Source organism: Phyllobates terribilis, unplaced genomic scaffold (assembly GCF_046119375.1).
Source record: "Phyllobates terribilis strain yellow unplaced genomic scaffold, ASM4611937v1 Scaffold_4__5_contigs__length_816908805, whole genome shotgun sequence".
Taxonomy (NCBI): domain Eukaryota; kingdom Metazoa; phylum Chordata; class Amphibia; order Anura; family Dendrobatidae; genus Phyllobates; species Phyllobates terribilis.
Window position 1 is genome coordinate 63,301,785 of NW_027362764.1, and position 14,460 is coordinate 63,316,244.

The following is a 14,460-nucleotide window of genomic DNA, read 5'->3' on the forward strand; positions in this document are numbered from 1 at the left end:
CATGCACTCTCACACACACACGCACCTGTACATGCACTCTCACACACACGCACCTGTACATGCACTCTCACACACACACGCACCTGTACATGCACTCTCACACACACACGCACCTGTACATGCACTCTCACACACACACGCACCTGTACATGCACTCTCACACACACACGCACCTGTACATGCACTCTCACACACACACACACACACCTGTACATGCACTCTCACACACACACACACCTGTACATGCACTCTCACACACACGCACCTGTACATGCACTCTCACACACGCGCACCTCTACATGCACTCTCACACACGCGCACCTCTACATGCACTTTCACACACGCGCACCTCTACATGCACTCTCACACACGCGCACCTCTACATGCACTTTCACACACGCGCACCTCTACATGCACTCTCACACACGCGCACCTCTACATGCACTCTCACACACGCGCACCTCTACATGCACTTTCACACACGCGCACCTCTACATGCACTCTCACACGCGCGCACCTCTACATGCACTCTCACACGCGCGCACCTCTACATGCACTCTCACACGCGCGCACCTCTACATGCACTCTCACACGCGCGCACCTCTACATGCACTCTCACACGCGCGCACCTCTACATGCACTCTCACACGCGCGCACCTCTACATGCACTCTCACACGCGCGCACCTCTACATGCACTCTCACACGCGCGCACCTCTACATGCACTCTCACACGCGCGCACCTCTACATGCACTCTCACACGCGCGCACCTCTACATGCACTCTCACACGCGCGCACCTCTACATGCACTCTCACACGCGCGCACCTCTACATGCACTCTCACACGCGCGCACCTCTACATGCACTCTCACACGCGCGCACCTCTACATGCACTCTCACACGCGCGCACCTCTACATGCACTCTCACACGCGCGCACCTCTACATGCACTCTCACACGCGCGCACCTCTACATGCACTCTCACACGCGCGCACCTCTACATGCACTCTCACACGCGCGCACCTCTACATGCACTCTCACACGCGCGCACCTCTACATGCACTCTCACACGCGCGCACCTCTACATGCACTCTCACACGCGCGCACCTCTACATGCACTCTCACACGCGCGCACCTCTACATGCACTCTCACACGCGCGCACCTCTACATGCACACACACACACACGCACCTGTACATGCACTCTCACACACACACACGCACCTGTACATGCACTCTCACACACACACGCACCTGTACATGCACTCTCACACACACACACGCACCTGTACATGCACTCTCACACACACACACGCACCTGTACATGCACTCTCACACACACACACGCACCTGTACATGCACTCTCACACACACACGCACCTGTACATGCACTCTCACACACACACACACACCTGTACATGCACTCTCACACACACGCACCTGTACATGCACTCTCACACACGCGCACCTGTACATGCACTCTCACACACGCGCACCTCTACATGCACTCTCACACGCGCGCACCTCTACATGCACTCTCACACGCGCGCACCTCTACATGCACTCTCACACGCGCGCACCTCTACATGCACTCTCACACGCGCGCACCTCTACATGCACTCTCACACGCGCACCTCTACATGCACTCTCACACGCGCGCACCTCTACATGCGCTCTCACACGCGCGCACCTCTACATGCGCTCTCACACGCGCGCACCTCTACATGCGCTCTCACACTCGCGCGCACCTGTACATGCGCTCTCACACTCGCGCGCACCTGTACATGCACTCTCACACTCGCGCGCACCTGTACATGCACTCTCACACTCGCGCGCACCTGTACATGCACTCTCACACTCGCGCGCACCTGTACATGCACTCTCACACTCGCGCGCACCTGTACATGCACTCTCACACTCGCGCGCACCTGTACATGCACTCTCACACACACACGCACCTGTACATGCACTCTCACACACACACGCACCTGTACATGCACTCTCACACACGCGCACCTCTACATGCACTCTCACACACGCGCACCTCTACATGCACTCTCACACGCGCGCACCTCTACATGCACTTTCACACGCGCGCACCTCTACATGCGCTCTCACACGCGCGCACCTCTACATGCGCTCTCACACGCGCGCACCTCTACATGCGCTCTCACACGCGCGCACCTCTACATGCGCTCTCACACGCGCGCACCTCTACATGCGCTCTCACACGCGCGCACCTCTACATGCGCTCTCACACGCGCGCACCTCTACATGCGCTCTCACACGCGCGCACCTCTACATGCGCTCTCACACGCGCGCACCTCTACATGCGCTCTCACACGCGCGCACCTCTACATGCGCTCTCACACGCGCGCACCTCTACATGCGCTCTCACACGCGCGCACCTCTACATGCGCTCTCACACGCGCGCACCTCTACATGCGCTCTCACACGCGCGCACCTCTACATGCGCTCTCACACGCGCGCACCTCTACATGCGCTCTCACACGCGCGCACCTCTACATGCGCTCTCACACGCGCGCACCTCTACATGCGCTCTCACACGCGCGCACCTCTACATGCGCTCTCACACGCGCGCACCTCTACATGCGCTCTCACGCGCGCACCTCTACATGCGCTCTCACACGCGCGCACCTCTACATGCGCTCTCACACGCGCGCACCTCTACATGCGCTCTCACACGCGCGCACCTCTACATGCGCTCTCACACGCGCGCACCTCTACATGCGCTCTCACACGCGCGCACCTCTACATGCGCTCTCACACTCGCGCGCACCTCTACATGCGCTCTCACACTCGCGCGCACCTCTACATGCGCTCTCACACTCGCGCGCACCTCTACATGCGCTCTCACACGCGCGCACCTCTACATGCGCTCTCACACGCGCGCACCTCTACATGCGCTCTCACACGCGCGCACCTCTACATGCGCTCTCACACGCGCGCACCTCTACATGCGCTCTCACACGCGCGCACCTCTACATGCGCTCTCACACGCGCGCACCTCTACATGCGCTCTCACACGCGCGCACCTCTACATGCGCTCTCACACGCGCGCACCTCTACATGCGCTCTCACACGCGCGCACCTCTACATGCGCTCTCACACGCGCGCACCTCTACATGCGCTCTCACACGCGCGCACCTCTACATGCGCTCTCACACGCGCGCACCTCTACATGCGCTCTCACACGCGCGCACCTCTACATGCGCTCTCACACGCGCGCACCTCTACATGCGCTCTCACACGCGCGCACCTCTACATGCGCTCTCACACGCGCGCACCTCTACATGCGCTCTCACACGCGCGCACCTCTACATGCGCTCTCACACGCGCGCACCTCTACATGCGCTCTCACACGCGCGCACCTCTACATGCGCTCTCACACGCGCGTACCTCTACATGCGCTCTCACACGCGCGCACCTCTACATGCGCTCTCACACTCGCGCGCACCTCTACATGCGCTCTCACACTCGCGCGCACCTCTACATGCGCTCTCACACTCGCGCGCACCTGTACATGCGCTCTCACACTCGCGCGCACCTGTACATGCGCTCTCACACTCGCGCGCACCTGTACATGCGCTCTCACACGCGCGTACCTCTACATGCGCTCTCACACGCGCGCACCTCTACATGCGCTCTCACACGCGCGCACCTCTACATGCGCTCTCACACTCGCGCGCACCTCTACATGCGCTCTCACACTCGCGCGCACCTCTACATGCGCTCTCACACTCGCGCGCACCTCTACATGCGCTCTCACACTCGCGCGCACCTGTACATGCGCTCTCACACTCGCGCGCACCTGTACATGCGCTCTCACACTCGCGCGCACCTGTTCATGCGCTCTCACACTCGCGCGCACCTGTACATGCGCTCTCACACTCGCGCGCACCTGTACATGCGCTCTCACACTCGCGCGCACCTGTACATGCGCTCTCACACTCGCGCGCACCTGTACATGCGCTCTCACACTCGCGCGCACCTGTACATGCGCTCTCACACTCGCGCGCACCTGTACATGCGCTCTCACACTCGCGCGCACCTGTACATGCGCTCTCACACTCGCGCGCACCTGTACATGCGCTCTCACACTCGCGCGCACCTGTACATGCGCTCTCACACTCGCGCGCACCTGTACATGCGCTCTCACACTCACGCGCACCTGTACATGCACTCTCACACTCGCGCGCACCTGTACATGCACTCTCACACTCGCGCGCACCTGTACATGCACTCTCACACTCGCGCGCACCTGTACATGCACTCTCACACTCGCGCGCACCTGTACATGCACTCTCACACTCGCGCGCACCTGTACATGCACTCTCACACTCGCGCGCACCTGTACATACATACATATCCGAGATTTCACTTTTTTTTTGTCTTGGATTTTAGGGTTCAAAAGTCCCTGAATCCTTCGTTGTGTATCACTATAATGGGTTGCGGCAGTCCAATCATAACGAGAAGGTATGTTTCCTATGAGACGCTCCGCTGACACGTCCATGAGAATGATGTGCGTTCTTATCCTTGGCCGTGTTTGGTGGGCTCTGTAAGTCTTCAGCTGCGTGCTCTGTATCATCACACGTCTTATCTCTCCTCATTACATTCTTATGTTTCTTCTCATTTTTCTTTGGAAGAATTTAACAGTTACAAGTCAGCGCGGCCGAGTCTTAGAGCCGGCACTCAGTGATTGGGGCAGGAGATGTATGGATAAGTGTTATAATCCTTGGCGATCAATCACATTACTAATTGTTGTTACTGTGGGTGATTGTGTTTCCTTTACTTTCATTCTTAAAAGATTTTTAAGCTGGGTGGTGCTCTGGGCTGTATTATAGATCACACACAGTTGTGCTCAAAAGTTTACATACCCCAGCAGAATTTTTCCTTTCTTGGCCTTGTTTCAGAGAATATGAATGATAACCAAAAAACTTTTTCTCCACTCATGGTTATTGGTTGGGTGAAGCCATTTATTAACAAAATACTGTGTTTTCTCTTTTTAAATCTTAATGACAACCAAAAACATCCAAATGACCCTGATCAAAAGTTCACATACCCCAGTTCTTAATACCATGTATTGCCCCCTCTAACATCAATGACAGCTTGAAGTCTTTTGTGGTAGTTGTGGATGAGGTTCTTTATTTTCTCAGATGGTAAAGCTGCCCATTCTTCTTGGCAAAAAGCCTCCAGTACCTGTAAATTCCTGGGCTGTCTCGCATGAACTGCGGGCTTGAGATCTCCCCAGAGTGGCTCAATGATATTGAGGTCAGGAGACTGAGATGGCCACTACAGAACCTTCACTTTGTTCTGCTGTAGCCAATGACAGGTCGACTTGGCCTTGTGTTTTGGATCGTTGTCATGTTGGAACGTCCAAGTACGTCCCATGCGCAGCTTCCGGGCTGATGAGTGCAAATCTGCCTCCAGTATTTGCTGATAACGTGCTGCATTCACCTTTCCTTCAACTTTTACCAAGTTTCCTGTGCCTTTGTAGCTCACACATCCCCAAAACATCAGCGATCCACCTCCATGCTTTACTGTAGGAATGGTGTTCCTTTCATCATAGACCTTGTTGACCTCTCTCCAAATGAAACGTTTATGGTTGTGGCCATAAAGTTCAATTTTGGTCTCATCACTCCAAATTACCTTGTTCCAGAAGTTTTGAGGCTTGTCTCTGTGCTGCTTAGCGTATTGTAGGTGAGATACTTTGTGGCATTTGTGCAGTAATGACTTTCTTCTGGCGACTCGACCATACTGCCAATTTTTCTTCAAGTGCCTCCTTATTGTGCATCGTGAAACAGCCACACCGCTAGTTTCAGAGAATCCTGAATTTCAGCTGATGTTATTTGTGGGTTTTTCTTTGCATCCTGAACAATTTTCCTGGCAGTTGTGGCTGAAATTCTTGTTGCTCTACCTGACTGTGTTTTTGGTTTTTACAGAGCCCCTGATTTTCCATTTGTTAATCACAGTTTGAATGCTCTTGACTGGCATTATCAATTCCTTGGATATCTTTTTGTATCCCTTTCCTGTGTTATACAGTTCAACTACCTTTTCCCATAGATCCGTTGACAATTCTTTTGCTTTCCCCATGACTCACAATCCAGAAACGTCAGTGGCTGGATGAAAGATGCAAGAGTCTGTCTGGATCCCAGAAACTCACTCAGCTTTTATGCACACACACTGATTACAAGCAAACATCTCACAGGTGAGGATGTTACCTTTAGTAGCCATTCAAACCTATTTGTGTCAAATTCTGCGCATGTTATCAGGCCAAAATCACCAGGGTATGTGAACTTTTGATCAGGGTCATTTGGATGTTTTTGGTTGTCATTAAGATTTAAAAAGAGAAAACACAGTAGTTTGACAATAAATGGCTTCACCCAACCAATAACCATGAGTGGAGAAAAAGTTTTTTCCTTATCATTCATATTCTCCAAAACAAGGCCAAGAAAGGAAACATTCTGCCGGGGTATGTAAACTTTTGAGCACAACTGTAGGTGTAAACTGAGGCCATGATGGTTGATGACCTCCCATCTTGGGTCACTTATCTTTCTGGGAAAGTGATTGTTTCATGAAGAATTTCTCTGGTGCCGCATTTCTGCATCCAGGGTACAGAATGGAGGTACGAGGCTCTGATGGCGTTGCGTTGACCAGTGCCTGCCAGAATGCGTGCACGATCGTCAATTCCTGATGCAGAAACTATTTTGCACCAGAGAAACCCTTTAAGGCAGGTATAAGCAGGAGAAGCTGTGGTTGGCCATATGCATAAAACCTCCCTTTAATGCATAATTTACATAAGACACTTGCTTTGTAACCCGCTTTATGGGATGATCCTGCCAAAAAAAAAAAAAAGGGACAGTTGTGAATTCTGCACATTTCTGTCCTGTGGAGCCAGCGGGGAAAAAATACACTATATGGATATTAGTGGGATTCCTCCACATTATACTGCCGACTCTGCAGTGCAGAGCAAGCTGTCAGTCAGTGCCGGGGCGGGCACGCCTGCATGACTGACAGCCGATCGCACCTGGGAGTAGGAGGGGGACTTCTGGTCCTTAAGGAGACCTAATGTGTCTGGAGTCTTACTGACGATGCTCCAGAGAAAAATGTGCAAGACAGTCCGTTTCTTCTTGGAGAGAGAGATTTAGGGCTTCCTTTATAATTCAAGACATCGCTTTATGAAAACCAAACCTCTATTTGCAGACCGCTGTTTCAGGGTCCTCTCCCCTCTTTGACCTTGGTACATTTATTTTTTATGCAAGTATTTGGGGCTGAAAAGAAGTTTTGCAATTTGGTTTTGTTAAAAATTTTGCACTGTTTTGCTTATAAAGGCTCTCTCATTCAACTTTAATTTGGCTTGTGGTGATAAATCAGCTGAGAGGAGCTCAGAAAACAACAGATAAAGAGTTACAAACTCTCCTGTCATTTAATGTGAATGAGCTCGCTGTTGGATTCTCAGTTAACTTATTCTGCATCCTCTGTGTTCCACTCTCTATTGCTATTGTTGGCTGCAGAATAAGTTAACTGAGGATACATCAGCGAGCTCATTCACATTGAATGACAGGAGAGTTTGTAACTCTTTATCTGTTGTTTTCTGAGCTCCTCTCAGCTGATTTATCTCCACATGACATTACAAAAACGATTGTTGGCCCCAAATTCTTGCATTTGGGGGGGGGGGGGATGTCCCCGAAGGAGGACAACCATTTTAAGGAGACCAGCTGAGCATGGAGTCTTATTGGCAATGCCCCATGGGGGGGAAGAATGTGTGAGCTGGGGAAAAGAGGGGACAAGTGTTGTCTGTTCCACCGCACGTGTCTGGCAGGAGGGTCGCATCATGCCAACATCTTGGAGGTTAGAGGAGTTTCGAGTGAATTCTGCATAAGCTCCTAGTGTCCATTAAGACGTGAGATGATGGATGCAGCGCCCCGCTGCTGATTGTAGGGGGACGCATTCATCAGGTGGGGGGGATTCTGCAGGCTTATTGGCTGGGGTTCTGCCGCCGCCGCGCTACATTCCAGCATGTAAATGATTGTGATGTTGTAACCGTGACAACAGGAAAAAATAAACAGAAGCGAAGTGACTGATGTGACATTGTTGCTGTAGTTATTTTAGTTTTTTACATTTTCATTAATTTTGGTTAAAAAAAAGAAAATATTTAATCCATTTTACAGAAGAAAGCTGGAAAGTGTAGAGGCCGGGGAGTGGTGGAAAAAGCGCCCTGCACTGTGTTTTTGATTCATTTTTTTTTTTCTTTCTTTTTTTTTATTCATATCACTATTGCAATTATTACACTGGGCGCTAGGAACATTATACCTCAACTCCCTGTTATACCGATGGGTAATAGAAGCAATAGCCGCACTATGACCCTACTGAACTGTATGGGAGTGTTTAATGAGCATGCTCTGATCTGGGCAAACGTCATTGAAAAGGGAGGAGGAGGTGAGCTGTGACATCACCTACTGTGAATGGTGGATCCTGTGTTATCAATATCAGTCATTGTACAGGTGGAGGAGGAGGTGAGCTGTGACATCACCTATTGTGAATGGTGGATCCAGTGTTATCTACTGTATATAGAGGTGTTATCAGTCATTGTACAGGCGGAGGAGGTGAGCTGTGTCATCACCTATTCTGTATGGTGGATCCTGTTATCTACTGTATATAGAGATGTTATCAGTCATTGTACAGGAGGAGGAGGTGAGCTGTGACATCACTTATTGTGAATGGTGGATCCTGTGTTATCAATATCAGTCATTGTACAGGTGGAGGAGGAGGTGGGCTGTGATATCACCTATTGTGAATGGTGGATCCAGTGTTATCTACTGTATATAGAGGTGTTATCAGTCATTGTACAGGCGGAGGAGGTGAGCTGTGTCATCACCTATTCTGTATGGTGGATCCTGTTATCTACTGTATATAGAGATGTTATCAGTCATTGTACAGGAGGAGGAGGTGAGCTGTGACATCACTTATTGTGAATGGTGGATCCTGTGTTATCAATATCAGTCATTGTACAGGTGGAGGAGGAGGTGAGCTGTGACATCCCCTATTGTGAATGGTGGATCCAGTGTTATCTACTGTATATAGAGGTGTTATCAGTCATTGTACAGGAGGAGGAGGTGAGCTGTGACATCACCTATTGTGAATGATGGATCCTGTGTTATCTACTGTTTATAGAGGTGTTATCAGTCATTGTACAGGTGGAGGAGGTGAGCTGTGTCATCACCTATTCTGTATGGTGGATCCTGTTATCTACTGTATATAGAGATGTTATCAGTCATTGTACAGGAGGAGGAGGTGAGCTGTGACATCACTTATTGTGAATGGTGGCTCCTGTGTTATCAATATCAGTCATTGTACAGGTGGAGGAGGAGGTGAGCTGTGACATCCCCTATTGTGAATGGTGGATCCAGTGTTATCTACTGTATATAGAGGTGTTATCAGTCATTGTACAGGAGGAGGAGGTGAGCTGTGACATCACCTATTGTGAATGATGGATCCTGTGTTATCTACTGTTTATAGAGGTGTTATCAGTCATTGTACAGGCGGAGGAGGTGAGCTGTGTCATCACCTATTCTGTATGGTGGATCCTGTTATCTACTGTATATAGAGATGTTATCAGTCATTGTACAGGAGGAGGAGGAGGTGAGCTGTGACATCACCTATTGTGTATGGTGGATCCTGTGTTATCTACTGTATATAGAGGTGTTATCAGTCATTGTACAGGAGGAGGAGGAGGTGAGCTGTGACATCACCTATTGTGTATGGTGGATCCTGTGTTATCTCCTGTATATAGACGTCACCAATTGTGGATCCTGTTATCTATTGTAATGCTTTGTTAAAGATGTTACTGTTCATCGTAATCTTCTCTGCGATGATACTGAAACTGCTGATAGTCCGTGTACCAAACAGGAAATAATGAATTTAATATTGGGCCTAATGGCCATTGTTACAATTGTAAGATTTCTGTTTTTGTGTTTTAAATATAGATATAACCGGCTATAGAGAAAACTGGAAAAAAAAAGGTTATCAAAAATGTGTAGAAAAGAAGTAGAATAACTCAAAACTAAATGAGTGACTGCTGGTACACGGGGCGAGAGCGCCGACGATCTACAACCGCTGCCGAGAAAAAAGTGAAAAGAAAAAATGTAAAATTTTAAAATCAAATTTTTAGAATCAGGAATTTTTGCAGAGAATGTGCCAGAGGGGTCATAATGTGTTCATCTTATTTGGGGATCATTTCTCCTTGGCGTACCTGATAAACTACTTTTACTTTTTTTCTTATCTCACACCAAATGCAAATCCTCATGAAATGGTCCTATGGGGGCCGCTCCGTCCCACCCTGCCGTCACTGTGACTTCCTACAGTAGATCTGGTATTTATGTCCTCTCGGTATTTCTGTTATTTAGGTCTCTTACATTGAAGGAACCGCCGTCATGGGTTTTGAAGACCCCAGATTACAAACGGACGACACCCCCATCAAACGCTGTCTACAAACCAAATGGCCGTACGTAGAGCTTCTCTGGAACACGGATCGGCCGCCATCATTAAACTGACTTTACGAGCAATGATCACTCAATCCAAGCGAGGCGACTTATAAGGGACTTTATTTACTATTAACTGGAAATTCTCAATGTTCTTATGAAGGGTTATGGCATCGATCAAAGAATAAACCGCAGTTTAATGTATATACAATACAATTACTACTCTTCTGTCTTCTCCATTGCTTCCCTAAGGGGGGCGGCCATTATTCTTTCTGGGGTACAGAATATATAGCCAGCGGACAAACAGTATTAGTGTCATCACCTCCTGGAGTGGAGTAGGAGGTTGTGCATGCGTCCTGTCGCTCTATTCACGTCTGGGACACTGACAAAGCTAAGCATCGGGGAGCTTAAAGGGACTGTCCATAACTGGGGACTTTTTGGTTTGTTACTTAAATGCAATCATCTTTGTTATTGGATTTCATCCAAAACTTTGCACCGTTTGCCTTCTACAGCCTCTGTGTTGCGCTGTCTGCAGAATGAGTTGACTGAGAATCTGCCAGTGAGCTTTGTTCTGACGGCTTTTATCTGTTTGTTGTTTTATGTTCCTTTCAGCTGATTTATAACCATAAATCACATCAAAGTTTAGTGTGCAGGGGAACAAAAAGCCTGTAAAACTAGAATACTGCAAAATTTTTAATGAGGGTTGCAGGGTTCATGCACAACTTCCCCCTCCATTCTCCTCATTCTGACAATGGCCGTGCAGACGGGAGAGTATGGAGGACGCAAGACTTGCAATTTGTGTTTGTGACGGTTCCAATACCAATCTAACATTTCTCTCTTATCCAGTGGATAGGTAATGACTGGTTCAGGCTGGAATACCCCTTTAAGTAGCGGAGCATATTAGCATCCGTCTTACGGACATAACACCGTACCCCAATATGCCCTCGTCAAATGCCCCTTCATCCACATGTACTGTCTCATCTCTATCTCTGGGTCTGAGATGGTGTATAGGGTTCAGGACACCAGTAAAATGGCTAAAATCTCATCTAATGGGGTTGGGGAAATACATTCAGTGAGTCAATGACTAATTTATCAACTCCCCTGCAATAAATACTTACATTTCTATAAAATTAAATAAATTTTGTTCCTCTGTTCTTCCTCCTGGAAATATCTAAATAACTTACCAACTGGCCTTTACTAATTTCTCTTTTCAAAAAACCGTTTTGCCCCTACTCAGTATAACACTGTTTACACTATGTAGGGGACCATCTTATTGGCAAAGAGAATGGTAACAGAGGGTTGTCAGTTTGGCAATACATTTACAGGAAGAATAACAGAGGGACCGGTACAATGAAGAGATCTAAGAAATGAAGCTACAGAATTGTTATTGCACGAGGATATCTGAAAATTATCTGTATGGGGAGAGAACAAGTACTGCTGACATGATGTAAAGTGTCCATATCCTCAAAGTCCTTCCCTTTTATCATTAAAGGGGACCTGCCACTTGCCATAAATATGTATTTTTTTTTATCTGGTGTAAATGTGGCTGTTCTCCTGAATCCGGTGATGTTTTCCTTTTGTTCCTACTCCTTTCCGTTCCTGAGATATGGCCTCCTCTTCCCTGTCTATAAATTTAGCCAAGTGGGCATGGTCATTAAAGAAGACGCCCACAGAGAAGCTCTATGGACGACGCCCACTTGGCAACAAGAGTAGATTTATCTACAGGAAAGAGGAGGCCATATCTCCGGAACGGAGAGGCTCAGGAACGAAAGAAAAACATCACCGGATTCAGGAGAACAGCGGCATTTATACAGGGCAAAAAAAATACATATTTGTGGCAAGTGACGGGTCCCCTTAAAGGGAGGTTTCATTAATAGGTTAGCATCTACGGCCACTTCTACAACCTCATTGTCATGGGGACTGTTCATTAGCTGTAACCTTTAGTGGAACATGAAACCAAGTGTGCAATTCCCCTACAGCGCCACCACAGGGCAAATGAAGAACTACAGGGTGCCCCTTAAAATAAATGGGCTGGCTTGTACAGATATACAGAGTTCTCAACAGAGGGAGTCTATATATTAAGTAATGTTTAAATCGAACATTACGGACAGCAGAGAAAAGCTCAAGCCACATCATTCTCCATCTCGTCCTAAATATATGTGGAAAACACTAATTCACCTGATTATAATGTGATGGGGAAAAGTTCAGGAGTTGCTCCGTTTCCTCTAACAACCAATCAGATCGCTCTTTCATATTTTACCCTGACTTATAAAAACTTGAGAGCTGATTTCTGATTGGCCGCCATTGGTTACTGTTAATTAATACGGGGCCCTGTGAGTTTTATTTATGAGCCTGTTATACTGCCGTATTGACCAGACATGTATTGTAATTTTTTATATATATTTTTTTCCATTATAATAATAATTCCAATTTATTGTAATGAAATTCTTGCCAAATGCCTTCTGTCCAATTCTCGGAGCTGCGGTTTTATTCCATTCCTGTGTAAAACGCATGAAAAACATCTGGTACTGTGAGACTATGGTCCACTATTTATTATGTTCATGTCTCCCGCCTTAAACTTTTTTGGTTTATTTTTTTTTTTTTTCTGCCCTGTGATTTTATTTTTTTTTTTTGTTTAATTTTATGATTAATAAAAAAGCTTAAAAAAAAAGTTTGACAGCATAATACTTTTGTTACACCCTGGACACGTCTCTCGCTGCTACACTAGACTTGGGGGGGGATAAGATAACGCACCCTACACTATTGTCCTTCCTTACTATATTGCCATTTACCTTGTAACTTCTTTCCTCCGGATGATTACTGTCATCAGAAATAGGAAACTCGTACGTCCGGCCTTCCTCCGCTTCTTCTTCACAACCTCTTTGTTTTCGGACACAGACCTTGAAGATCACATGAATGCTTCTGATTCATCTGACTCGATCTTATGGTTCTGTAAGGCCTGGGTTATTCTAGGTCAGGATTAGGACACTGCTCTCATTATTAGCTTTTGTTTTCCTTCACACTCCTTTCTTTTTTTTTCTGGTTATGAATTTCATGCTTTTTTGTGGCATTTTTCAGTTCACACACGTCCTTTTCCTGCTTTTTTTTTCTTTTTCTTGCTATAGATAAATCTGCAGGAGAATGAATGAATGAAAGAAAGTCATTTAAAGTTTTGCTGCATTCAGAAAAAAAATGGCACATATTGAAAAAAACTAAAAAAAAAACAAAAACTGCTGTAAAGTATTAAAAGAAAAAAAGCAACGAAAAATGCATCGGCCTTTAGTGCGTTTCATTTTTTTTTTTTCTGACGTGCAAGAAAACCTGATTTGATTTTGATCACTGTTTTTATTCCTATTTTCATTTGCTCTTTGGTTCGTCTTTTTACCATCAGTGCGGCCTTAGTTTTTTCCTGTATGCAAAAAAAAAAAAAAAAAAAAAATGTTCACGCTTCTACCCATTAAATAGTTTAAAAAAAAAAAACAGCACTATGATTCAACACAGATGGTATCGGGTGAGTGCTATTCGATTTTTCTCCCCAGACTTGAATGTGTGATTTTTTTTATCCCGAAATCAGATCTAAATCAGACGCATCTGGGGGGGGGGGGGGGTTTGTGAAAAAAAGACACATAAAACTGACATTTGAACTGTCCCATACACTCTAAATGAGTCTTAACAGTCAACATCAACACAACTTTTTATTTTCCGCTAAAAAATAGGTAAAAATGAGGCTTTAAAAAAAGCACAATGTGTGAAACCGCCCTTTGTGTAGTAGTTCAATGTAATTAAAGGGGTTGTCTATTTTGGCATACAAGTCTAAGCCCACGTTCACATGTTCAGTATTCGGTCAGTATTTTACATCAGTATTTGTAAGCCAAAACCAGGAGAGGAACAATCAGGGGAAAAGTATAATAGAAACACGTCACCACTTCTGCATTTATCGCCCACTCCTGGTTTTGGCTTA

General features: G+C 47.1%; 1 protein-coding gene across 3 annotated transcripts in view; it reads left to right on the plus strand.

Moving 5' to 3' along the window:
* The window catches only part of MINDY3 (MINDY lysine 48 deubiquitinase 3), a 106,905-nt gene extending 93,775 nt beyond the window's left edge, over window positions 1-13,130 (plus strand). For all 3 annotated transcript variants that reach the window (XM_073677421.1, XM_073677423.1, XM_073677422.1), the window contains exons 15-16: window positions 4,423-4,494; window positions 10,425-13,130. In XM_073677421.1, coding sequence (XP_073533522.1) covers window positions 4,423-4,494; window positions 10,425-10,571 — 219 coding nt within the window. In that variant the 3' untranslated portion in view covers window positions 10,572-13,130. The remainder of the gene's footprint in view (window positions 1-4,422; window positions 4,495-10,424) is intronic.
* The last annotated feature ends 1,330 nt before the right edge of the window (window positions 13,131-14,460 follow it).